General features: G+C 50.3%; 1 protein-coding gene across 3 annotated transcripts in view; it reads left to right on the top strand.

Annotated features, from left to right (window-relative positions):
• The first annotated feature begins 649 nt into the window (after positions 1 to 649).
• Gramd2a (GRAM domain containing 2A) overlaps positions 650 to 26332 on the top strand; it is a 36262-nt gene continuing 10579 nt past the window's right edge. For 2 of the 3 annotated variants that reach the window (XM_055621971.1, XM_055621972.1), the window contains exon 1: positions 650 to 690. In XM_055621971.1, coding sequence (XP_055477946.1) covers positions 650 to 690 — 41 coding nt within the window. Of the gene's footprint in view, positions 691 to 11083; positions 11192 to 26332 lie in introns of those variants that run through there. The other variant, XM_055621973.1, reaches the window with a different exon arrangement.

Genomic DNA, 26332 nt, shown 5'->3' on the forward strand with positions numbered 1-26332 from the left:
TTTTTCTTTCCCGGGGGGAGAGGTGTGTGATTGAGCCTTGCCCTCTGAACAGGTGAAAATAACTGCCACGAGGCAGCTTTGAGTGCTGTGGTCCCAGCGCATCCCCCGCAGGGCGCAGGACCACGGGGAAAGCGGGGCCTGGATACCCTGAGCATATAAGTTGTGACAGGAAGGGCCTGTGACAAGTTCAGCCAGCACCTGTGATGGTGGAAGTTAGGGGCCTGGCGCTGGTGGGCCGGGCCCGGCAGTTGAGGGCGCTGTAGCACAGTCCCAGTCAAAACCCTCTCGCCCCATGACAGCTACTTGGCTCTTAGTGACCTGCTGAGGAGACTGAAGCCTGTGAAACAGGAGCTCAGGTTAGGGAGCTGAGGGGGTGGGAAGGAGAGCCGGGCCGACGGAAGGGCCCCGAGGGCACACGTAACGACGTGAGGGCCTGTGGCGGTCGCAGACCCGGGCTTCTGGGACCTCGCAATTTTGAAGACCTTCCTGGAGCCGGGGCGGTCCGCAGCCGGGAGGACCCCACCAATGAGCTGGCCTCGTTCGGCGCGAGCAGCCAACAGGAGGGCGGGGGCGGGCCCCGGCCGGGGTGGGCGGGCCCCGGAGGGCCCCGGGTCTGGCGCACGGCCGCGGGCTCCGCAGAGGCGCCGCGATGACCGCGCCGAGCCGCGGCGAGCCTGTCGAGACGGGCAGGTAAGGGCGGGCTCCGGGGCTCCGGGCTCCGGGGGCTGCGGCGCGCGTCTGGGCGGCTCTGGGACCTTCCCGGCCGCGGAGATCCCGGCTCCGGCCGCGCCGCGGGTCCCTGCGCCTCCGCGGGGCTGGGAGGTGCGCGCGTGCGGAGCGCGGCGTGCGAGGGTCGGTCTGGGTGGCTTCGGGCGAGCGTCACCTCCTGACGGCCACCCTCGCGGTCCATTCTTTGTGTTTTCATTCATTTCTCACCGTAACGACCCCCGGTCCCGCTTGCCTCTACTCCCTGCCCGTCGATCCGCAGCGAGAAACGCTGCTCCGCTCTTCCAGCGGGACCTACTCGAGCAGCGCGCGCGGCTGCCCCGGAGGCAGCGTGGAGCTGTCCCAGCACGACTCGGCCGCACCCCGTGCGCCAGGCCCGGGCGGGCTGGGGCCGGTCTCCAACCCAGAGAGCCGGGGAGAAAAGCAAAGTTCTTGCTGGTGGAGAGGAGTGAGTGGGGGAGGAAGACACGAGGTGGCACACCTAGAATGGTGAACCAGGAGCGCAGCGCTCACCGCGTAGACCGGACGCTGGCGATGCTCTACAGTAACCGCACAGTAGCCGCTGCGAAGATCTTAGATGAGCTGAGACTCTGGGTCATCCCGGACCACATAACGAATTCAGGCCCAGCTCTGGGGAGTCGGGGGAAGGTAACGCTTGAAGTCCTGTGGAGGACTATTTTGGGGGAAGATGCCCATTGATGAAATTGAAGTCCTGCTCTCACCCAGTCCCAAGTCTACACAGCTGGCCAGCCAGGGTGGATCTAGGTAGGGCAGATGTGATCTCGTTCCCGCATCAACCATGGATGCCGTGGATTTAGTGGCGCAGTCTTCTAAGGGTTGAGGGGTGGGGTGTCCAGCCGGCTGTTATCTGCCCTGTCTCTGTGCTTGCCTCCACCCTCAACATACACGCTTGTGCGAAGGTGCCCCTCCTTGCAGACATCTGACAAGCTGGATGCCACCTCTCCCTTGTGAACTCTGAACTCCACTCCTAACTCAGTGAGACAAAGGAGTGCCAGAAAAGATGGGTAGAGGATACCCGCCCCGCCTCCCACTGCTCCACAGTCTTTCTCATAAGGCCAGCTGGAGGCCAGGAGAGCCGTCACTCTTAGAGTAGAGGTTACAGTTTGGCAGTCGTTAAGGGTGTTCTCAGTGGGTACCTGGTGGCCAACGCGGAGGGCAAAGCGGACTAGTTGTCGCCATGCGTTCAGGAGGTGTCTGCTGGGGCCAAATGGACGTTTTTTCTAAACTTCCCTGAGGGCAAGGATCTTCTAAATAGCCTGGAGAGGTCAGCCTGGGCCCCATCCAGGCCTTTCTGTTGATGCATGCTTTCAAATTTCTGAGCTCAGCTGGGTCCTCCACACTTTATCTGGGAGTAGAAATACCTGTATGCTAATTCATTCACTGGGGACACTCTGCTGACCCACTGTGGCAGGGCAACGTGGCAGGATAACAGTTCTCAGGATGGTTTATGCCTGCTGGCCTCCAGCGAGCTAGCTCTTCCCGGAGCTGCTAGCGCCTGTCAAGGTGACTCCACCCAGCCCTTAAGCTGGCTAAGCTGTTGCTTTGGCGGTTGAGGGACACGGTCCCTATTTATAAGACTGACAGGAAGAGCTTCACTCGGAGAGGCAGAGTGCGTTCAGGTGCTGCTCCCGTTCTGCTGCAGTGGAACAAATCGCTTCCCTCTCCTCTGCTTTACCACACAGTCAGCAGATCTGCTCACTAACAGGCTTCCGCCTCCACGGCTGAAGGTGTCTCGGTTCTTTTCAAATTTTCCCCTTTGCTGTGACATGCCTTGGAAGCCCATCAAGCCAGGAAGAGTATAGCGTTCCACTTCCGTGTCTAGCATCTAAGTCTGCGTGCTGGAAAATAGTGTGTTCCTCCTCCTCTGAGAGGGGAAGACAAGTTTCTCTCAATTCTGTACCTGTCTTCCACGCAGTTATACGCTTGATAGAGGTCAGGCTGGGCCTCCGTACCTCTTCCCATGGGCTGTAGGGCATCAGTCTCTCATCACCTATTCTCTCTAACCTGTAAACGATGATTAATTCTCCTACTTGTTTACAAATATAGGGGAGAATGGGGACCACGGCAGATAGCCCCAGGAATGAGTTTCCCGAAACTGAGGAGATGGCACAGGAGATAGCAATACCATTGCTTAAGCACAAGGGCCTGAATTCCAGCTGGGTGTGGCCATTTGCCCTGTGACCGCAGCACCATACACGGAAAAGGTAGCGGCATCGTGGGGGCTTGCTGGCTGCCAGCCTAGCACCAGGCTCAGTGGGAGACCCTGTCTCAAGGGAATAAAGTGGAGAGCGACAGAGCAGGCCATCCTCCTCTGGCCTCTTTGTGCACAGATACAGCACACAGACAGGAATGAGCTTCCTATCTGATTGAGAACTGGCAGTTTTCCCTAAGGTGTCTCTGCCTGCTGTGGTGGTGTTCATTATTCTTAAGCATAGATGCTTCAGGGGGACAAGCTGTTTTCCCCGCCCCCTCTTCCTCCCATATCCGCACACTTTTTTTGTTAGCTGAGAAATGCTTGGTTAGAATTTAGAGTTAGTCTGAATAACTTGTAGTAAATGAATCAACCTTTAAATTTTTGCTTTTAATTAATATTTTCTTGATGGTATTTAAAATCACATTATGCTGGCCAGGCTGTGGTAACACATGCTTTTCATCCTAGCCTTCGGGAAGCTCTAGAGGCTGGTGGATGTCTGTGAGTTCAAGGCCAGGCTGGTCTACAAAGTGAGGTCCAGGACAGCCAGGGCTACTCAGAGAAACCCTGTCTCAAAAACAAACATCACATTAGGCTGTTTGTCTGTGTCTGTCCTGCTGTACCAGTTTCAGGGATGTGCAAGTGCTCTAATACTAACCTACATCCCCAACTCTTTCAAATTTTTAAATTTCATTTTATTGCTTATTATTGATTTTTTTTCAGACAGGGCCTGGGCTAGCTAAAAACGACTTTGAACTCTTCATTTTTATGTTATTTATCAGTGTGCGTGCACAGTTCCAGGCTTGTGTGTGCCATGGCACAGGTGGAGAAGTCAAAGGACAATTTTTTTCTTTATGTTTTGGGGTCAGGAATCTCATTATGCACCTTTAGCTGAGCTGAAGCTCACCGAGCCTCCTCTGCCTCCTGAGTGCTCAGATTAAAGGCATGCGCCACCACACCCGGCAAAGGAAAACTTTTTGGGAATTGTTCTGTCCTTTCCACCATAAGTTCTCGGACTTGAACTCAAGTCCTGAGGCTTCTAAGGCAGGTGTCTTTGCCAGAGAATCATCCCAGCTATCTCACCAGCCTGTCCTTGGACTCTTGATTCTCTGCCTCAGACGTGCTGGGATTACAAGCTTGTACAAGCCTGTGGCTTGCTAGCCCTTTAAAATCTTCACTGGTTTCCATAAATTCACCAGGCTGTCCTCGAGCTCTCAGTCCTCCTGCTTCTGCCTCCTGAGTAGCTGGGATTACAAGCTTACACCACTAAGTTCAGCTTGAAACTTTTTTTTTTTTAAGTGGAAATAAAAAGCACTTAAAGAACTTGTTTAAGTCTCACATGAATCAGTTTCCTTCTTCATGTGCTAACATAGCTTATCAAAGGTTTATTAAATAGTTGTCAAAGTCCTTCTGGTATTTTGTTTCTCAGCTCCCTCTTCTCTGACTGAGGGTCAGTGTCAAGCTTGCTTTGCCTGGGCCAACGACTGTCTCTGGTTATAAAACTGTTCCTTTCTCTTTTTTCAACTTGTGTTTGAATTAACCAAATGACTCAAACCTTGCCAGTGGTCACTCAGGCCACACTGAACATCATTTACATTATTGTCATTACTGGAATGATAATTGTTGTTTTTCTTTGGTGGTGCTGGGGAATCTAAACCAGGGACTCATACACTCTCGACATTCATTCTACCACTAAGCTACGTCCTAAGCTCTGAAAATAACTTCTGAACTTTGAAAGGCTACTTAGAAATTTAATTTCAAGGTAAGTCAGTGACATTAAGACTTTGTCACCAAACACATAGATCTTTCTGCTTGATCTTTTTTTGCTTGATCCTCCACACACACACAGTGGGGGTGGGGAGAGAGAATCACTGTAGTCCAGGCTGACCAAAATGGATTTCGTGGGGATCCTCTTTTCTCAGCCACACAGATATTGAGATTACAGGCATGTGTCACAATGCCTAACTCCCAATTTGGTGGTGGTGGTTAAAATACTGTTGAGGCTGAGGAGTAGGCTCAGCAGTTGAGAGCACTGGCTGTTCTTCAGAGGACTCAGGCTTGTTCCCAAAACCCAAGTGGTGGCTCACAATCATCTGTAACTCCAGTTGCAAAAGATTTATTGCCATCTTCTGGCTTCTACGGGCACCAGGCTTGCAGGGAGTACACAGACAGACAAATATACATACAAGCAAAACACCCATGCATATAAATTGTGTGTCTACATATATACCATGTATCTGTATATATATTTTATATTCCTCAGACCCCTGAATATCATATAAATTGGAAGTTGGGCCTAGATCCCTGGGGAGGGTTTTACATGTCTGGAAACATGCCATTTCTGGGTCTATCCCTTTAAGTAGACACTGATTAGTATGTCATGTAGACCGATTTCATTAAAGACCAAAAGGAATAGGAATCTAATTCTGCAAGTCTTTTCATTTATCAGGCGCACTCTTTGATTATGTGGCTATTCTGAGGACAGGTAGTTAGTACTGAGCAGGCAGAATAAATACTTGGCTCTTTCTTTTTATTTACAAGTTTTCAGGGGCTGGAGATATAGCTTGGGGGTTAAGAGCACTGGCTGTTCTTCCAGAGGACCCAGGTTCAATTTCCAGCACTTACATGACCGCCTACAACTGTCTAACCCCAAGTCCAAGGGCTCAGACTCTGTTACACAGCCATGCACGCAGGCAAAACTCCAATGTAAATAGATAGATAGATAGATAGATAGATAGATAAATAAATAAATAAATAAATAAATAAATAAATAAATAAAAGAAAATCTCAAAAAATATTTACTACTTTTCAAAATCATGATCTGGGTCTCCAGTGTTCAGCAGAGGTGTGCTCTCTTGTGTCACATGGTCTTGTAGACTTCAGCAGGGTGGCGTGTTGTGGCCCACGGTAAATGGCGTTCTGAGTGCCACTCAGAGCGCACCATCTTTCTAGTTGGTCGCTGAGTCTTTGACTCCCTCATTCTTGGGAGGAGTAGCTGTTTTAGACTTGCTTGAGCATCTCCTTTGGATTTCAGCATCAGCCCCCTCTCTAAGAAGCCCTTTTCCTTCTCCTGGGAAGGGCACTTTGAGACCACAGTTGCAGGGGAGTCTTTCTCAATCCGTCCCGGGACCTGGGTTTTGAATCTGTTTTGCTGCTGATGGAATTAAAGGTGAGATGCTTTTCTCCCCACGTGCCAGGAGTTCACACACCTACCCTGCAACCTGTGCCTACCCCAGAGGGAGGGGGCACATCAGTGGCTCTCAACCTGCGGGCCATGACCCCTTTGGGAATGGAGCAGCTCTTTCACAAGGTTCACGTAGCAGACATCATTCACATTACTGCTCATAACAGCAGCAACGTTGCTGTGAGAAACTAGCAAAGAAGGTAATTTTATGGTTGGGGTCACCACAAGAAGAGGCACTGTGATAAAGGGTTGTGGCATTAGGAAGGCTGAGTCTTCCTGACTCGGTTAGCCTGTCACCTGGGGTCGGGAAGGTGGGAGGAGACTTGGGAGGACTGGGAAAGACCAGTTGCTTCCATTTAAAGCAGGAAGTGGAAAGGTGACTTAGTGGGGTGGGCAAGAGGGGCGTGGCCTTGACTGCACCAATCGAACGAGGATTTCATTAAAGGAGGGACAGAATGACAGGACTGCTGTGGGTGAAGGGTCACTGACTACAGAATGGTCCCTCTGGGTTTGGGAATCATGGCTGCAGTAACGTGCCTAAGGATGATAGTAATAAGTGGGCCCACATTTTGTTTTAAACCCAGCTCCATCTTTCCGTCCACCCACTGTGTGTGTGTGTGTGTGTGTGTGTGTGTGTGTGTGTGTGTGTACTGCATGCATGTAGGTATATGGTTACAGGCATCCGTGTAGAGGCTGGAGGAGAGTTTCAGGCCCCTCTGCTTTACCCTTAGACAGGGTCTGGCTGAATTGGAAGCTCCCCACTTGAGTTGGCTGGCCAGAGAGCGCCTGGGCTTTTCCATCCCTGTTCCCCAGCTTCTGCTTCAAGCACTGTTACTCACCGAGCCATCTCTTCAACTCTGAACTTTTTTTTTTTGGTGGTAAATTTTTTGATATGAATAACATTGAAAAGGGGCTTTGGTGGTGCACGCCTTTAATTCCAGCACTCAGGAAGCAGAGGCAGGCAGAGCTTTGAGTTTGAGGCCTGCCTGGTCTAGAGAGTGAGTCCAGGACGGCCAGGGCTACACAGAGAAATCCTGTCTCGAAAAACAAGAACAGAGGGGGAGAAGGTTGTGTTGCTTTTTTTCTTTCCTTCTTTTGGTCTTTTATATCACTTCTAAGTAGTAGCCAATGTGATACAATGCAGATAGTCCAGCTCTTTGGACAGATCTGCGTCTGAGGTCCTGCTCTACAAGTCTCGCCTCTCAGCTCCGGGCTGGCTTGTCAGACATTAACTCGCGGCTCAGAGATCCCCAGGCTGTGCCGGCTGTGCAATTCAGCGAGTACGTACTCACCCAGAGGTATCTTCTTCAAGTGCCTCCAGCTGGGAGTCTCCAGTGATTCAGCACCAGCTCTAAGAACTTCCTCTGTCTTCTTTTGTAAAGTGTAAAGTTTATTCTGCTTTAAGTTTTTCAGTGCTAAGGATAAGCCTAAGGCATTGCACAAGCTAGACAAACACTCCGCCGTTGAGCTACGTCCGCAAGTGTCTAGGTCAGAGCTTCTGTGGTATGATGAAAAGCCATGACCAAAGCAACTTGGAGAGAGCAGGGTTTGTTTCAGGTTGTAGCTCTCAGGCTTCACTGCATTCCTGAGGGAGGTCTGGGCAGGCTCAAGGCAGGAGCCTGGAGGTAGGAGCTTCCATACGGATGGACACCGCCAGCTGGCTGGCTCTTCATAGCCTGCCGCCTGCTGTCTCACAGCGTAGGAGCACCTGTGCAGTGCTAGCTCTACCTGGAAAGGACTGGGCCCTCCTGCCTCAGTCAGTAGCTAAGAAACCCCCACAGGCCTCCCCACTGGTCAGTCGTATGGAGGCGTTTTCTCAATTGTGATTCCCTCTCTCTGATAACTCTAGTTTGTATACAGTAAAACAAACAAACAAACAAACACCAGATCCAATTTTATTTATTCATTATTTATTTTGAAACAATGTCTCTCTCTATACCCAGGCTGTCCTGGAACTCACTCTGTAGACCAGTCTGGCTCTGAACACACAGAGATCTCTCTTCCTCTCCCTCCCAAGCGCTAGGATTAAATTGAGCACCACCACACCCAGCCAAAGTTCACTTTTTAAAAATTGTGTGTATGTGGGGGAATGTGCACTTGAGTGTAGGTGCTTTAGAAGGCTGAGACTTTGGATCCCCTTGAGCTGGTGTCACAGGTGTCACAGGTGGGAGTGAGCAAACTGACATGGTGCTCGGGACCCAGCTCTGCATCCCCTGGCTGCCATCTTGTCAGCCCAAAGTTAATTCTTAAAAGTAAATTTTTTATTTTGACATAATTGTAGATTCAAATCAGTTTTATATATTTTGTATTTTAATTGTTGTTTGTTTGTTTGTTTGTTTTTGAGGCAGGGTTTCTCTGTGTAGCCTTGGCAGTCTGGACTCCTTTTGTAGACCAGGCTGACCTCACACTCACAGAGATCTTGAGTGCTGGGATTACAGGTGTGTGCCGCCGAGACTGGCTTCAGTTTTTAAAATGTTATGCATTATATATGTGTGTGTGTTAATAAGTGCGTGTGGGCACCACAGCATGCATGCAGAGGTCAGAGGACAACTCTCAGAAGTCATCTCCTTCCTTGTTATGTTCCAAGGACTGACCTCAGGTCATCAGGCTTGTAAGGTTTACCAACCCTAGTGTTTTGTTTTGTTTTGTTTTGTTTTTTGAGACAGGGTTAGTCTGAAACCCCCTGTGTATCCCAAACTAGCGAAGAATGCTCCCCAACGTTGGCTTGGTCTCTTGTTGTGGGGCTGCAGGCACGCCCCTCTGCAGTGGCTCTGTGCACTTTTCTGTTAGGCTGCTTAATGACTTGGATGTATTTGTGTCTTTTTTTTTTTTTTTTAAGCAGTTGCTTGTACAAATATTAAAAAGAAGAAGCAGTTCCTACTATGTTGCCCAGGTTGCCAGCTTCGGCCTCAGCTTACTGAAGTGACGGGCACGTTTCGTTACCCCCAGCTTTGATTTGTTCATCAAATATTAAATTTCGATGTACAAAAGTTTAAAAGTTCTTATGCAATCAAGAACTTTATTGTTTTGGAACTGTGTCTAGGTGTGTGCATGTCTGCATATGTATGTATATGTGAGTGCAAGTACCGGAGAAGGCGGGAGGTATAAGCTCTCTTGGGGCTGGAGTTACAGACAGGCATGAACACCACGTGGGTCCTGGGGATAGAACCTGGCTCCTCTGGAAGAGCAGCCAGTGTGCTTACTGCTGGCCATCCCTCCAGTCCCTTCTTATACAGTGAAATCTTTGCTTTCTAGATTTTTGTGCCTTACTTGGGAAACTTTTCTGATATTTAAAAAAATTTGTTTTTATTATATTCTAATTCTTTGTAGATTTAGACTCCTAAGTGTTTAGCTGGCGTGGTGACATGTGCCTGTCTCCCAGCACTCACGAGGCTGAAGTGGGAAGACTGGCTTGAGTTCAAATAACCCCAAAGTTAGAGATATGTACATGCTTACTGTACCTTGAATGTCTTTTGTGAGAGATTCGAGACAGCCTTTATCCCATCGAATTTATTAAACAAGTAATCTTCTTTCTCAAAATATTTTCACTCTATACTCAAATATCTTATATCCAGAGATCATTTGCTGCACTCTGTGTCCTGTCGATCTATTACTGTTCTGTAAGCCAGCAATCCCTTTGTAATTTGTTCTGACGCCTGGTTAGGTGAGGCTTCCACATTTTCTTTAAAAAAAAAAAAAAAAGTCTTGACTTTTCTCAAGAATATAGTCTTCCAGATCAAATAAAGGGTAGGGCCATTTAGAGTTAACTTATTAAGAATTCATCTCTCTGGGCACGTTGGCGCACATCTGTGATCCCAGTGCTGGGGGTGTGTGTGCAGAGACGGGCAGATCTCTGTGAGTGTGAGACCAGCCTCGTCTACAAAGTGAGTTCAGGACAGCCAAGGCTACACCGAGCAACCCTGTCTTGAAAAACAAAACAAAACAAAAGAACAAACAACAACAACAAAAAGGAATTCATCTCTTCCCAGCCCTCCCCTTCTGTAGCCTAGGCTGACCTCATGCTCTTCATGCCTCCTCTTGAGACCAGGCATGGGCCCCCACGCCCCCCAGCTGTAACAGTGGGTAGTAATGAACCCTTAGGGCCTGGGGGGGGGTGCCGTTGGGTGGGGTCGTAGAATCCTCACCCAGTATGTGTGAGGCACTTCCAGTGGGCTGGAGCTTCTCCTGTTAGCTGTGTGTGGTCCAAATATAGTTTCTCTGTCACTCTCTGTCTCTCCAAGTGTGGATGTGTGTGTGTGAGAGAGAGAGAACGCGTGCGCACGCTCCTGTGTGTTCTTACTTGTGTCAGGGGTGGAGTGTCTGCCTCAATTGCCCTCCGTCTCCTCTCTCCCGATTAAATTCAAGCCCTTATCCTTTGGTGACAAGCGTTCTACCGACTGGGCTATCTCACCAACCCCTAAGGTTTTTGTTTTATTTGCTTTTTCACAGTCATATAACAGTGATTTATTTTAAACAAAGAGATCTTTTTTTTCTCACCTTTCGTACAATAGCTACACCCTTCATGTATTGAGTAACAGCGGCGAGAGATGGCACTCTCTAGGAGGTTTTGATCAGCTCTGCAGTCTGGGGCGCTCCCTGGGGAAGAGGCTCCAGAGCTCAAGATTGGGTCACTGGTCAGGAATCTGCCTGAGGAGCCACGTTGTCGAGGAGCCTGCGGCGGGGTATGGACTCCAGCCCCGCCAGGGGCGTGCACAGTAGCGGCCAGCTGCCAGCGCTGGTGCTGGGCACAGTTCCAGGGCGCAGGCTCACCATCCCAGGACACCGGTTGGTGGGGCGCTGCTCTTGCCCTCACGTCAGGTCTCCTGATCTACAATCTACGCTCTGTGCTACCAGCTCGACTCACCAGCTGGCAGAGGGCTAGGCCGCGCCACCCTGACGCGATCAGTGTCGCCGCAGGCACCGCCTTAGGAACCACTAAGTGTGGTACTGGAATTCCGGGTGTGGCCGCCACCGGGGCCTTAGGGACCTTGATCTTCCCAGTCCTTTCCAGGGCAGGCTTAGAAAAAGATTCTTGTGGTTGGTGCGTCCTTGGGGTGGAGGAACTGCAGGTGAGAGCGGATGGAGGGTGGGTTGTGACCCGGTGCAGTGAGGCAGCACCGGGTCTCCGAGGCGCGGATGCACTCAACTGCCCTTTCCGACCATGGGGGAGCGAACGGCCCCGCCATCCAGACAACGCCGCTGTCTGTTACTGGAAGTGAGGGGAGGCAAGCGTCCAGGCTGCTGTGGTGCCCAGCTGGCTGGTGGCCCGGTTTCCTCACATGTGGTCAGAGGCTCACTGTCCCTCCCAGTCACCAGTCGGGGGGAGGGGGGGAGGAAGGAGGAGCCCGGCCCATCACAGCACCAAAGCGTCCACATTCAAGGTCTGCTGTCGCCTACCTTCAGCAAACCTCAGCACTGTTTGTCCTGCTATTCGCCCAGTCCTCCTTTGGAAATGCTTTTTTTTTTCAACCTACACACTTGGAGTTTTATATTTTTCTTTCTTTCTTTTTTTTTTTTTTTTTTTTTTTTAAAGGTTTCTCTGTGTAGCCCTGGCTGACCTGGAACTTACTCTGTATGCCAGGCTGACCTCAACCTCAGAGATCATCCTCTCCCTGCCTCCTGGGTACTGGGATTAAAAGTGAGGGAGAACCATGGCAAACATTCTTTATAACATAATTTGGCAGGACCGCCCCTCTCTTTTTCTTCCATGCGTTCCTTAAGCCCTGGGTCTCTTCTTCCTCCTTCCCTCCCTCCTCAACTGCATTGAGATTGAAGTCATGCTTGTTTTTTTATTCAGTGCTAGGGATGCAACCAGGGCCTTATACATGCTAAGCACATGTACCACACAGCCAACATGCTGCTTGTCCAATTCAGTGATGTGTTTGATATTCACACAGTTATGCAAACAAGACCACCTTGTAATTCCAGAATATTTGCCCTGCAAAGAAACTAAAGGAACAGTTAGACGTCACTCCCCATTTGCCCTTTTTTGCACCCCAGGGTCTACCAATCTGCTTTCTTTCTATATGGATTTGCCAGTTTTGTATTTTGCTTACACATGGAACTGTAGAGGAAGCAGTATTTTTGTGACTGCCTTCTTCCAGTTAACAGTAGTTTGAAGATCCTTTCCTGGAGGTAAGAGTGGCTAGGTTGAGCTCCCACCCCTGCTTTAGCTGGCTCTCAACTGCCTGTAACTCCAGCTCCAGGCATCTGACGTCCCCTTCTGGCCTCTGCAGGCTCTGCATTCAACCACCCCTGCGTATACCTCCACCGTTCACGATCGGCATGTGTCAGTGTTTCCTTGCTTACTTTTTTTTTTAATGGCTGAAGAGAAATATTTTATTTATCTATTGATGGGCGTGTAGGCTGTTTCATTTTTTGGTTTTTCTGAGTAATGCTGCTGTGAGCATTTATGGATAGTATTTTGTGTGGGCATGCATTTTCGTTTATTTATTATTTTTAGTTTTGTGCCCATGTCTGTGTGTGTTTGTGCATGTTGAAAGCCCACAGGTGTCAAAGTCCCCTGGAGCTGGACTTGCAGGTGGCTGTGAACTGTTGATGTGGGTACTAGAAATTGAACTCTGCTCCTCTGGAAGGCAGCTCACACTCGTAACCACCACCGAGCCATCTCTCCAGTCTGAACATGCATCTTTACTTCTGTTTCATATGTTCCTAGGGATGTTTGCTCGGTTGTATGGTAACTTCAGTGGTTGTTTTCCCAAAATGCCAGCCCCATTTCACACCACTTCCAGCTGGAGAGAGGGTCTCTGTATCCCCGAAGCCTCTCCCGCACCTGTTACTGATGGCGGGCTTCGAGGGGGTGTGGAGAGGTACGCTTTGTGGGTGGTTTTCCCTCATGGCTAATGTTGTTGATGACCTTTTTACATACTTGCCGGACATTTTTATCATCTTTTGAGAAATACTGATTCAGATATGTGCCATTCTTTATGTGGTCGTTTGTCTTTTTCTCGTTGAGTTTGTAAGGGTTCTTTTTTAAATTGTTGAGTTGGGTGTGGAAGCATTCATTTAATCCCAGCACTTGGGAGGTAGAGGCAAGTGGATTTATATGAGTTCAAGGCCAACTTGGTCTACATAGTGGCAATTTAAGAAATCCACATAACACAAAACATAGCATCTTAGTCATTTTAAGGATACAGGTTAGTGTTAAGGTCCAGCATGACGGATCAGCAAGGCTGATGACCAGAATCCAATCCCTGGAAATCACACGGTAGAAAGAAAGAAGCAACCCTCTGAAGTTATGCTCCAAACCCCATAGGCACCGACATCTATACGCATATACAAATTAATAAAAATATTTATATTAAAAAAACAAAAAATTGATAGTATACTTCTTTTCATTTAAATCCCTTCTCTGGGTACCCATTGTTGTAAGGCAGTGACTCTCACTGGAGCTCATGCAGTCTATACCATCCAGCTCTGCCCACCTTTCTGATCTCACTACTTACCACCTCACTGCTCACCAAAGCCCTCCAGAAACAGGGCCTCTTACAGTCCCGCACCGTTGGCCTGCTCTTTGACCTCTCTAATGACCCCTCTGCAGCCACTTTCTCTCTTCCCCATGTGGTGAACATCCAATGGAGATCAGCTGCAGGGTCTTAGTTGCTTGAAAAGAATCACTCTGGCCATCCAGGTGAGCCTGGCCTCTCTGGTAGAATTTCTCCTGACACCCATGCTTTTCCTCAGGGTGTACATTACGGACTTATAATTATGTACTGGTTTATGTTAATATTTGCTTCACGTCTGCCTCCCCTAGCAGACACGCTGTGGGTAGTGCCTCGCCTTCCTTCCCTGGAGCACACAGCACTTACCAGAGTGGAGGGAATAACAAGCGTTCATTTTTCAGTTGGTATTTGCAGAAGGAAGGCAGAGGGAGATGGGCTGGCAGTCCTCTGAGCAAACTGTCAACCCCTTCTGGGACAGGAATCCTGACACAGAGAGCAGGTGGCCGTCTGTAGGTCACCTAGCTTCCTGGCCTCTGCCTTCCCCACCCCCAGCAGAGACTTTCTTGTCCCAGAAAGCAACAGTGGCTTCCTCAAAGCCCCCAGCAGCAGTCGTGGTTTTCGGCCTGCCACCACCCAGTCTCTGTCAGGGCCCCAGGGCCTCGCAGTTACCTGTGGTTCTGAGCAGAGTCTGGAGCATCCACAGGGCTGGAGGGATTCTGAGATGGGCATCCTCAGATGTTAGCGTGGGCTCTGCTGGACAGTATCCAGGGGTAAACAGAGCTGACTTGTCATTGGAGAGTAGCCACCCCTGGCAGCCTGAGTGGGGGCATCTGTGTGGCCAAGGTTGTCTGTGCGCCTCCCTTCAGAAGCGTGGCCACAGGGGTGCTCTGTTTCTGAGTGAATGCAAGTCTGTTTTAAGACCTGAATGACCAGCTTCTTGTGTGGAGATGGCCGGGTCCCAAGGAGCCTGCCAAAAAGAAGTGGTCTGTCATCAGGTCCAGGGGGGCAGCTCAACAGATGCTCCCCCAGCTGTGGGAAAGGTTAGCTGCTGGCCTGGCAGGCTGTAGAACTCACTGCCTGCCTAATGTGGCCCAGGCTCTGTAGGAAAGCCTGGATGTCCTGTAAGGGAGCTCCCGGGTCTCAGATGTTTGTCCCCGAGTGGCTCCCTAGTGACTGTTTTCATTCTGCAGGTCTTTGAGCTCTCTGTGCAGGACAGAAACAGAAATGGCTGCCCTCAAGCTTTGAGTGGATATAGGAGCAGCAAGGCTTCTGAGCATGGCTGGGTCCCAGCAGGTGGGAGCCCATCCCTGGTGCAGCCTCGGAGCCAGAATGCCTTCCCTGCTTTCTTGTGTTGTAGACTGAAGACGAAGTGCAGGCATGCAAGGCATGTGTGGATCTCTGTGGGTGCACAGGAGGCCCAGTTGTGCCCCCAGTGTTGTTAATTCTTGTGGAGAGGAAGCTCTGCTTCTAGGTATCCTTCCAGGAGTGTGGCGGGACATGGGGCTCCAGGTCTCAGTGGGCTGGAAAGGAATGGGAAGCTCACAGGGTGGGGCTTTAGCAGGACACCCTCCCCACAACACACTTTGGATTGCACTTTGACCTCTTGCAGATTATCACATAGCACATAAGCAAGAGGATTTTCTGTCCTATTTTGTAGAGGCACAGGTCAGAAGCAAGTGACAGGATCACCAGAGGTTCAAGGTACAACAGAAACTGCTGTGACTTCAGGCTTGTGTTTACACCGTAAGGACCCTCCATTTCTGAACAAACTGCATACACAGAGGAGCTCTTCAGCTGGAGTGTTTGTTTAGTCTGTGGATTGTTATTGAACACTTGCTGTATGTATGAAACTGGGTAGGTCCCTGGAATGTGAGAGACTGAGTGGCAAACCATGCAGCCCAGGAATTTTCTGGGCACAATGGAGATCACTTCCATCCCTTGATGCAGGTGCAGCTTCAGGGAAGAGGGGTGCTGGAAGAGAAAGACAAGGGAATTCCATCCTGGGTAGAAGCAGGCTGGCAGAGCTGGGAGGAGCAGCTTATCAGCTAACCTCTTCTCCAGATGGAGGCTGGCTGTGAACTTGCTGTGACCTCTATCTCACATAGAGCTGTGTCCCTTTGGCAGGTTGAGAATCCAGACTTGGGTTCAGAGGTCAGGCAACAGGAGAAAAGGGTTTGGGGCTCATTAAACTTTGTAGACCAGGCTGGCCTCGAACTCACAGTGATCTGCCTGCCTCTGCCTCGCAGAGTGCTGGGATTAAACGCGTGTGCCCCGGCACCAGCGGTTTCTTTACAACCCTCTCTCCTGGGGTCTTTGCAGGGCATTGTGGCATCACCGGCTGTGAGCACCAGCAGTTGGGGATGTGGCAGTCAGTGGAGAGTTTGCCTAGCACGCATGGAGCCCCAAGTTCTGCCTCCTGCACCACAGAAACTGGGTGTGGAGGCAAATGTAACCCCAGCCGATTGAGAGGCAGAAGGACAGAAGTGCAGATTCAAGGTTGTCCTTGGCTATGTAATGGGTTGAGGCCACTGGGATACATGACACCAGGGAGGAAGGACCACTGTCTAGACTAGAGTATGAACCGGCTCTGCTCTTCTCCAGGGACTCAGAATGAGGGAGGGCCTTTAGCCCTGGCTCTGGGCCGCAGAGCAGAGCTGCCATCTCTCTTACAAGGCTAGAGCTGGAAGGGGGGGGGGGGGGCGGCGGCAGATGCTAGGCAACCTGAGCTGGACCTGTTTACTGTCTCTCAGAGCTCCCTGGGCTAAGGAAGTTTGTTATGGTTTGAACGTGCCTTTCCTCTTCCTGGCCCTCGAGACTCATGCAGATGTGGCTCTGACCTAGGGTTAGTTGTCAGACACCTCCAGGAGGTCCCGCCCTGTAAGCTCACAGAATCCAGCTGCTTCCCATTCTCCAGCTGTGGGATAGTGGCAGTACCACTTGTCACATTGACGGCCTAAATGAGAGCTAAGCTTTGTGCCTGGTACATGGTGTTGGGGCAAACCTGGGCTGAAGTTTTCCTGTCTGGCTGTGCGCACTGGACACACGGCAAGCAGAACCGGAAGTCAATGGGCAGTAAAGGGGGAGCAGATGCCCCCTGCGCTCTCCTAGGCTGAAGTCTGGCCTGTGGCTGCCGGTGGCTGCCGTCCTTGCTTCGCTCCAGACCTTCCTCCAGGAACATCTGCACAGCTCGCCCTGCTGCGCAGCTCCCTGCCTCCTGTCTCTCGGCTTGGAGTCATTGGAAAGGGAATCTGACGTGCAGTGCAACCTCTTTACTCTTGGGAGGCTCCTGGCCAGGTGCAGGTGGCGTTGTCTGGGTCCGTATTCATGCGGTTCTGGCTGCTGTGCGTGATCTTCCCACAGTCTCTGGATGAAGAGCCTCTGCCTGCCTCTCATCTCCTTTTACCTCAAAGCTTCCCTAAGCAATAAAAGGAAACTGAGCACATTTCTAGTCTGGGTGGCCTCAGACCCTTCTCTGGGCGGGACAGTGGCTGACTTGACAAGTGCATCTCCTTCCTGAGCCATTTTCCAGGGATGCTGTGTTGGGGCAGTGGGATTGGGGCCTCCAATTCCCTACTCCTGCCCCAAGGCACTAGTCTGAACTTTGGCTGTGGGGTTCTCCTGCCCCTCCCCCTTTCTAGTCAGCAAAAGGGCATAGCCAGCCATTTTCTCAGTGTAACATGTTGGCTGGGCGTGGCCTCAAGAGAGCAACTACAGAATTATTTTTTCCTACCAGAAAGAAATTCCCTTTTATCCTTACATATCAGTGACTTACCCCACTCTGTAGATGTTGCCCTATTTGTCCTCAGGGGGGCTCTTGCCATCTTGCCAGCCAGTTTCCAGGTTGTGCGGAGGACCATGGCTTTGAGAGAACACAGGAAGATACCCAGGAAGAATACCACAGTGATTCTGAGCTAGCTGATGCCACATTGGAAAGTCAACCTGTCGCTTCCTTGGCAGAACACAGGAAATGGGTTACATGGCCTCAGCAGACAAGGGAACTCTCTAGTAACTGGGGTCACCTTGTCTGGCCACAATGTTCCTGAAACTCGGTATGGTCAGAACCCTAGCTCTTAGTCCAGGCAGGCCAACGGGCCTTGGGAAGAAGGAGGTGTGCTTCCTTGTGAGCCACAAAGAGAGAACAGAGTAGGCAGGGTTCTTCCCGTGACTTCTTGACTGGCTGTGGGCTTCAATTTCCTTTGGAGCATTTAAAAGCCAGAACTGAACAGACACCTGCCTGTGACCTAGCAATGCTGGTGCTAAGTGTTTACCCACAGACGTGAATACTTGCGTTCACGAGGCTGGCACCAGAGTTTTCCTTGCTTTCATAACAAGCCAAACCTGGAAAACTGCCCAAGCCTGTCATCAGGAAAAGGAACGCAATAAATGAAATGTATCCATATAATGTACTTGCTAGTGAGGATGCGGTTTACAGACATAACACAGCACGGTGCTAGGAAGAGTGCTAGCCTCCCGTGCACAAGGTCTGGAGGACTGCCCTGGCAGGGAGCATGGTGGCCTATGCCTGTAATCCCAGCATGAGGGAGGTGGAGGAGGATCAGAAGTTCAAGGTCATCTTCAGCTACAGAGCAAGTTCCAAGCCAGCATGGACCCCGTCTCAAAAAACTAAAACCCAAACAGATATACACACAGCCCCGTGGATGTGCCTTTCAGTCTTTCAAACGCACTGTAAGATGGGTGCTGTGGCCCCAGTCTGTATGACAGGAAGCATGGGCAGTCTGCCGTCAGATGTCAGGATGATGGTTCTTTGGGGGATGCTCCCAGAAGGAGCAAGAAGGGGTTCTGGAGCCAGACATGGTGACACAAACTGTTAATCCCAGGACTTGAGAGGCAGAGGCAGGCTTATATCTGTGAGTTCAAAGCAGCCTGGTTTACAAAGCAATTTAGGAAGCTACAGCTATTACACAGAGAAATCCTGTCTTGAAAAACAAAAACAACAAATAATAATAATAATAATTTTCTTTTAAAGGGCAGGAAAGGGGAACTCTGGGGGCTGGTTTCAGGTTTGTTTTTTAAATGGGTTAGTCTGCTGAATGTGATAAAGCAGGTCTGTAATCTAAGCAATCAGGAGGCAGAGGCAGAGGCAGAGGCAGGTGGAGCTCTGAGTTCAAGTCTGGCCTGATTTACATAGTGAGCTCCAGGACAGCCAGAGCTATCAGACTCTGTCTGACAGAGAGACAGAGACAGAGAGAGGAAAAGAAAAGTATTGGGCTGTACCCTTCCTTTGCTATGTGTAAATTATACTTCAATAGCAACCTAAAAATAGTCACTTAAGTACAACTCTTGGAGGCTCTTACGTAGCTGCTCTGAAGCAGGGCTCAGGCATCCTTTTCTTGTTTTGCTTTTATGTGTGTCTGTGTCATGTGTGTGACCTGTGGGAGTCATAAGACAGCTACAGGGGTCAGCACCGTCCTGCCACCTTGCCTAAAACAGGGTTGTGGTTTTGTTTTGTTTTTGTGGTTTGCTGCTGTAGTGAGCCAGGCTAGCTGATCCTCAAGCTTCAGAGGAGTCTCCTGTCTCAACCTCTCAGAGTACTAGAGTTAGTGGTGACCTCTACTTAGGCCCTGAGGATTTGAACTCAGATCCCCTTGTTTGTGGTGCAAATGCTTTCCTCACTGGGCTATCTTCCCAGCCATTTTTGTTTTAGATCTAGCTCAGCCTATCCTTAAACACACTATATATTGCAAGATGGCCTTGACTCAGCACCCTCCTGCCTTAGTGTCCATGTACAGGAGCTACTGACCTGCACAATCACAGCATTGGCTTGGTTTGGTTTTCTCCCTCTAAAGCCCTGCTGGGGATTCTAATGTGAATCTAGTCAGTTGACCCTACATTGATGCTAACAGCAGGGATCTTTCCTCTGTCAGGCGGGAGGTGAACTGAGACATGAGGGTAGAGAGGCCGGAGGATGGCAGAACCCCAAGCCCAGGTTGCTGAACCATAGCTTTTGAAGGTCTACCCAGGCTGGAAGTCTACCTGGCTTCCTGTCCCTTGTAGCTCCTTTCATGACTTTTGGATTTGTCCTGTCAGGGGCCGCAATGTGATGTGGCCTTTGTCTGAAGAGAGCAGTGTTGGCAGCTCTCTCCCTGGAGACCACAGAGGCTTAGTGTCTTGGCTGTCTGCAGAGGTGACATTGGCCCTGGGCTGGGCTCTGAGAAAAGTTGGCAGGACCCGAAAGGAGTTCTAGTATCTCAGAAGTCCACAAGAAGTCAGCCTGGGAGAGTGTGGGTACCTTTGTCAGGGAGAAGTCACCCAAGGGACCACTCCACTGGGAGCTGTGGCCACATGGGCCCTGCTGCTTCAGGGGGGCAGGGCCTGACTGAGACTTCAGCTTCGCATCAGGCACTGCCAGGGGCACAGATGAGACCTGGAGGGAGGGACTAGGGCAGGGAAGGAGCTGGTAAACTCGGGGAGCGTGGCTCCAGCAAGCCTGCCTGGAGAAGTGCAGCCTAGTTTGCCTGTGTGAAACCTCATATTGTCCTGAGATAGTCCTCCTCTTCTCTCCTCTTCTTTCCCCTCCTACTCTTTTCCTCCTCCTTCTTCTCTTCCTCTTCTCCCCCTAGTCTTCTCTCCTACTCTTCCTCCTCCTTGTCTGTCTTTTTTTCTCTCCTCCCACCCCTCTATCTTCTCCTCACTTTCTCTCCTCCTCCTCTTTTTCTTTCCTTTAGAGACAGTATCTCATATCCTGGCTGGCCTGGAACTCAATATGTAGTCAAGGATGAACTTGAATCCTGGTCCCAGCGTCTCCACCTCTCGGGTGCGGGGAGTGCAGGCGTGCACCGCACACCTGCTCATCTAGCTCTCCTCATGCTTCTGTGGCTTTCTGTGGCCCTCTTGATCAGTCAAGCGAGGTGGAGTGGCTCCTAGTGCTGGGCCAGCGCTGTCTGCCTCCCCCACAGACCAGGGTTACTGAAAGGAAGGACCCAGCGTGGGTGAGCTTGCCAGCTCCTGTCCTTCCCTTTTCTTCCTTTCCCATGAGCTATCACTTATTCTCTGACTCATTCTTACTGCTCTCCCCACCTCTTCTCTGGCCTCTCTTGGTGTCAAGAAGCATTCATAGTCTCTGTGTCTGACCCTCTCTCTCTCCTGCCTCCTCCCTTCAGCAAACAGTGCTGGTGTAGGGTGCAGAAACACCTGGTTTGGAGCTCAGAATCAACTGAGGAAGAGTGTAAACAAAGCAGCAAAAAAGGGGTGGGGTGAGGAGCCTGGAGGAGGGAGAGAAAGCCCCACACCACAGAGGCATCTGAACTGATGGTTCAAAGAAGACCCGAAACTCCCCAGACAGACAGATGGGGGAGGGACTTCACTGTGAGGGGCTGCTCGGCGGAGAAAGGGAGGCATCACGGGGGAGAGTGGCGAATTGTAAGGGTGGAAATAGTTGCAGGGCTGGACCTGGTGATGAGTTCTAATCCCAGCTCTGGGGAGCAGTGGCAGGTGGGTCTATGAGATCCAGCTAAGTCTACATAGTGAGTGAGTTCCAGGATGGCGGGGCACCATAGTGAGACCCTGTCTCAAAAACGGCAAAACAAAAAAAGAGAAGCAGGGATTAGGGTGGGGGACTGTAAGGCGTTCGTCAGAGAAAGGTAGGGGCAGAGCTGGGTTGCAGATGGCTGTGAAAGTAGGAGAGAGACACGTGTGTGAGGGCGAGGCTGGGGCAGGCATGGCTAGCGAGAGGTGGCCAGAATCCAAGGGGGGAAAAGACAACATGGCCTGGGCTTGCCCACTGTAGCAACAATGGAGAAACAGACATTGTGATTAAGTGGCGGTCAGACTCTCAGAACCATGTTGGGTGGAAGGAGAACGAGCTGAACATTCTGGCCTTGCCTCTCTCTCCCCTTATACCACCCTTTCTTGGCATCTCCCTTTGCTGCTTCCCAGCCCACCCTGTTGCCCCATGACAGACCCCAGACCAGGAGCAGTGGTAACCTCAGTAAGGTTCTAGGAAGGAAGGAAGGAGGAAGGGGTTGGCAGGGACTCTGCACCTGCCAGCGGGACTCCAGACCCCTGTTATGCCCTCTCGTAGGCTTGCCTGCCATTGGAACCAGCTCAAGAAAGGACCTGGTTTGAGATCTGCAGTTTCTGGTCTTCCCTTTACTGTGGAAGGGTGTTGCCATTTCCCTGTTCCTTCCTTGTGTTCATGGCAGTAGTCATTTTGCTCTGGAGAGATGATGGTCCAGTGGTTAAGAGCATGTACTGCTCTTGCAGAAGACTAGGGTTTGGTACCCAGCACTCACACCAGGCAGCTCACAGTCAGTCACCTATAACTCCAGATCCAGGGGATGTAATGCCTCTGGCTGCTGAGGGCACTGCGCTAGAGCACAGACTGTACTCAAGCATACACATACACACATAAAATAAAAAGTAAGTTCTAAATGTCAGATTACAGATTTCAGGATCCTAAACCCTGATATCAAGTCCACAGTTTGAACACAGGGCTGGACAGGATGAAGCGTAATAGGCATGATTTATGGCCCTTGGGCTCTGAGAAGCTGCTTTTAGGAAAAATCGATGGCAGAGGGGTGGGTGTCAGCTGCCAGCAGGTCTGGCGGAGGGCCGAATGTCATGTTATTAGCGTTCCCTTCTGCTCCCCTTGGTCAAAGTCCAAGCAGTTATCAGGTGAGGCGTCCTGCAGCCTCATGGGCTCTAATGTGAGTGCCAACCACTGAGCCCAAAGGTCTTCAGTGGCATCGGTGCTACTGTTCTTAAATTTTTATTACACTTGTTTATTTGTATGTGCGCACGTGCGTGCGTGTGTGTGTGTGTGTGTGTGTGTGTGTGTGTGCGTGTGCGCGCGTGTATGGTGTGCTACTGCGTGAGTGTGATGTCAGAGGGAAATTTTGTGGGAATCAGTTCTGTCCTTCTACCACATGGCTCCCAGGGATTAGACTCAGGTCCTCGGGCTTAGCCCAAGCACTCGAATCTCTGAGCTATCTCACAAGCCCTTCTCTGTGTTTTGAGACAGTCTTGATACGCAGTTCCAGCTGGTTTGAAACTCGCTATGGTAGACCAGGGTAGCCTCAAGTGTGTCGGATTCCTTGACCCTGAGTCCCAAGTGTTAGGACAACAGGTGTGTACCGCAATGCTCAGCTCTGGCTCCCTCCCTCCCTCCCTCCCCTCCCTCCCTGGTTCTTTAATTTTTTCTTATTATTTATGTGTGTATGTACACATATATGGGCATATGCATGCATTGGCACACATGTTGAGGTCAGAGGACAACTTTTAAGCGTCTTTTTTCTCCTTCCCATATGTGGGTCCCAGGGATCAAACTCAGGTTGTTGAGTTTGCCAGCAGGTACCTTTATTCACTGAGCCATCTTCCTGGCCCACTGTTTTTACTAGACAGGTCCCAGGCTGGCCTTGGACTCTGTGTGTAATCCAGGATGACCTTGAATCTCTGCTCTCCCTGCTCCCACTTCCTGAGTGCTGGGATTGTATGTGGCCTCAGATTAGATCTAGGGCAAGCACGCTATCAACTGAGTTGTAGCTCTGGCGTTTTCTCTTCATTCATCTAAACAGGCGCTAGAGCGGAGGATCCATGACTAGCGACAGGAGGTCTGAGCTGAAGGTTTCAGGTGCTGGGTGGGTTCTCTTACCTGGGCTGGGTCCCCGGGCCAACAGCATTATCAGCAGAAAGCTGACTGGCTTGTCACTATCTCACATAGAAAGGCCGCTTTTACTTTGTAGATGTTTGGAACCAACTCCTGCAAGCCATCCTCTGACTTCCTCTTAGGCACTGTGGCGTGCCCCCCCCACCCCAGGGAAAACATCATTTTACAGAAAAATGCGGCTGGGTGCAGAGGCACACGCCTGTAAACCCAGTACTTGGGAGGCAGAGGCAAGCAGATCTCTGTGAATTGTGAGTTCGAGGCCAGCCTATCTACGAAGCAAGCCCAGGGCAACCAAGGCTACACAGAGAAACCCTATCTCAAAAAGAAAAAAAAGAAAGAAAGAAAGAAAGAAAGAAAGAAAGAAAGAAAGAAAGAAAAAAAGAAAAAGAAAGAAAGAAAATCTATCAGTACAACAACAACAAAAACACAAACACTGCCCCCCCCATTAAAAAAGACATGGGTTTTTTTGCTATCAAACTAGCAAAGACAAGAAAAAGCTAGTTTTCACGCTGGGGCTCCGATGTAGGGCATAGATGTCTTTTCAAGTGCTGGTCAGTGGGTTCACTGGCACAGCATACGGAAAACAGTTTGAAGGTGGCTCCAAAGAGCTTGAGAAAAGTAACAGGAGAATTCCCATGAAATCATGTGAAGCAACGAAAGTCACACAAACAGATTGTATGCTATGTGATCTATTTATATAAAACATTTATGCTTAAGACTAAGAAAACAGGTAAAGGACTTGAATGAGCTTTTTTCTTCCCCTCCTCCTCTCTTTCCTCTTCTTTGAAGGAGGGTCATGTTTTGGAGTCCAGACTGACCTCCTACATGTTAGCCAAGCATGCCACCAACTGAACCACAGCCTCAGTTCTGTTTAGGGATTGTTTTTGTTTTTGTTTTCAAGATATGTTTCTCTGTGTATCCCTCGCTGTCCTGGAACTGCTCTGTAGAGCAGGCTGGACTCCAACTCATAGAAATCCACCTCTCTGCCTCCCCAGTGCTATGATTAAAGGTGTGTGCCACCATCCCCCAGCAACTTGGAAGGAATGTTTTAATGGCTGCTTTCAAACGTTTATAAACGCTTCGTACTTAAGCATCTTCTCCACTGCAAACATAAAAAGTTAAGAAAAGCCCCTCTGTGAAGTGGGGTGACAAAACCAAACATACCCAGGAAGTAACCTCAGGAACACACGGGTCAAATCACTAATGTCGTGTCACTTTATTCACGCCTTGTTTAGCCACAGGGAAACATGCTGAGAAATGTGTCATGAGTAGATTTTGCTGGGTGCAAACATGGTGGAGCATGCTTATAGGAACCAAGAGAGCTGTGATGTCACCGGGTGATGCGAGCTCAGGCAGCTGTGATGTGACGTGAGATATGAGTTGCTCACCATTGGCCGAAACTGCAAGCAGTATATAAGTATATGGTGACATATGTGTCAAGCCCTCTGTGAGGCTGAGCACAGAGGGCACCAGGTCACATGTGACTAGGCTGGTTTTATGAGTGAGGTTGCCTGGTACCTTCACAGCACCAGACAGGGCCTGTCCCTTGTCAGGGGTAAGTTACCTGATCTGTGCAGTGTTGTGTTTGGGGAGTGTCAGACTGGAAAAACCAGGGTCCTGGAAGGCCTTGGGCTAAGTCTGTAATTCTGTTTTAAAGAAGACAAGGTATTTGTTTGCTTGCATGTGAGGGCACATGTGTGTGTTGCGGCTGTGTTTGCACGTATGTGCACACACATGAGGAGGCCAAAGACCAGCCTTGGTGGCGTGCGAGCTGACCTTGTTTTCTTGAGACAGTCTCTCGTTGGCCTGGAACGTTCCCAGAGGCTTGACGGGCTGCCCAGTGAGCCCATCTCTGCTTCCCCAGTGCGGGTGTTGTGATGTGTGTGCCCCGTGCCTGGAGTTTTCACATGGGTCCTGAGGTTTGAGTTCATGTCCTTCTGGCGCAAGGAAGCAGCTTACAGACTGGGCTCTCTCCACACCCTGAAAAAGAGCTCTGCCTTGGTCCGGTCACAGAACTGAGAGAAACAGCCTTGGGGATTCTCAGGCTTCGGGCTCCAGCTTCTTACACGCAACGGGACTAGCACACAGGACCTTGTTACACAGTCTAGACTTTGAACTGCCCTGTCCTGACTCTGACTCTTGGCCATCCCTCTTCCCCCAAGAACTCCTGAGCTCACTCGGTTGGGGTTATGCTGACATCTTGGGCTTTGCTGATAGAAAAGCAAGAGTGAAGGCTGCTAGTCTATAGAAGCAGGACCTCAGGGGCTACGGGGTGGGGGTGCTCCAGCTGCTCAGGGGAAGACCATCTCCTTTCTCCTGAGGCATTTCTGAAGTAGTTTGGCTGTCATGGCTGAGGTACTTTAACTGTCCGAAGGTGACTGAGGCCACCGCTTCCTACTCCGGGACAGCCCCACTCCTCCCAGCTCTACTCACTTGTAGGCTGACTGGAATCCACCTTCCACATCACTAATGTTTGATAAAGGACCTGTGCACAGTGGCCTTTCCCAGAACCTGGGAGTTTACAGTCGCTGCCTGGGCACCTTAGAGACTTCTGCTTTCAGCATGAACAAGTCTGTGTCCTCCCTCCAGGGCGGGGCTGGAGGCTCCGCACAGCCTGGCCTAGCAGTTGCCTAGGATTTAAAACAAGGTGGACAGACTGATTCCTTTTGTTTTTCTGGGCCAGGTATTAACTGAACTTTAGGTTTCCAGGTACTATGCTGTGGGAGACACCAGTGACAAAATGCAAATGAAGGTAATATAGTTTTACCTATCAAATTGGCAGAGGTGATAAAGGGCTAAAATTTCCAGAGTAGTGTTGGGATGTGCGGAAGTGAGTTCCCTCAGAACGCTGGTCACTGGGTTGGTGAGCACAGCATTTGAAGGTGACTGCAAATTATGACACCTTAAACTTTACCCTGTGCATCAAGCAAGGAGAGGACAGAGCAGCTGCCCTGGACACCGTGTGCTAATAGGAAAAGCTGGCCCCAAGCTCCCCGTTAGTTTTTCAAATTCCTTTATTTTTTTAAATTTTATATTGGTTTATTTGCTTTACATCCCAACAGTGACCCCTCCCTTCCCTCCTCCCAGCCCCCACCTTCCTTCTTCTTCCTTTCCCTCTCACT

This window comes from Psammomys obesus, unplaced genomic scaffold (genome assembly GCF_907164565.1).
Source record: "Psammomys obesus unplaced genomic scaffold, mPsaObe1.curated_primary_1811, whole genome shotgun sequence".
NCBI classification, from domain to species: Eukaryota; Metazoa; Chordata; class Mammalia; order Rodentia; family Muridae; genus Psammomys; species Psammomys obesus.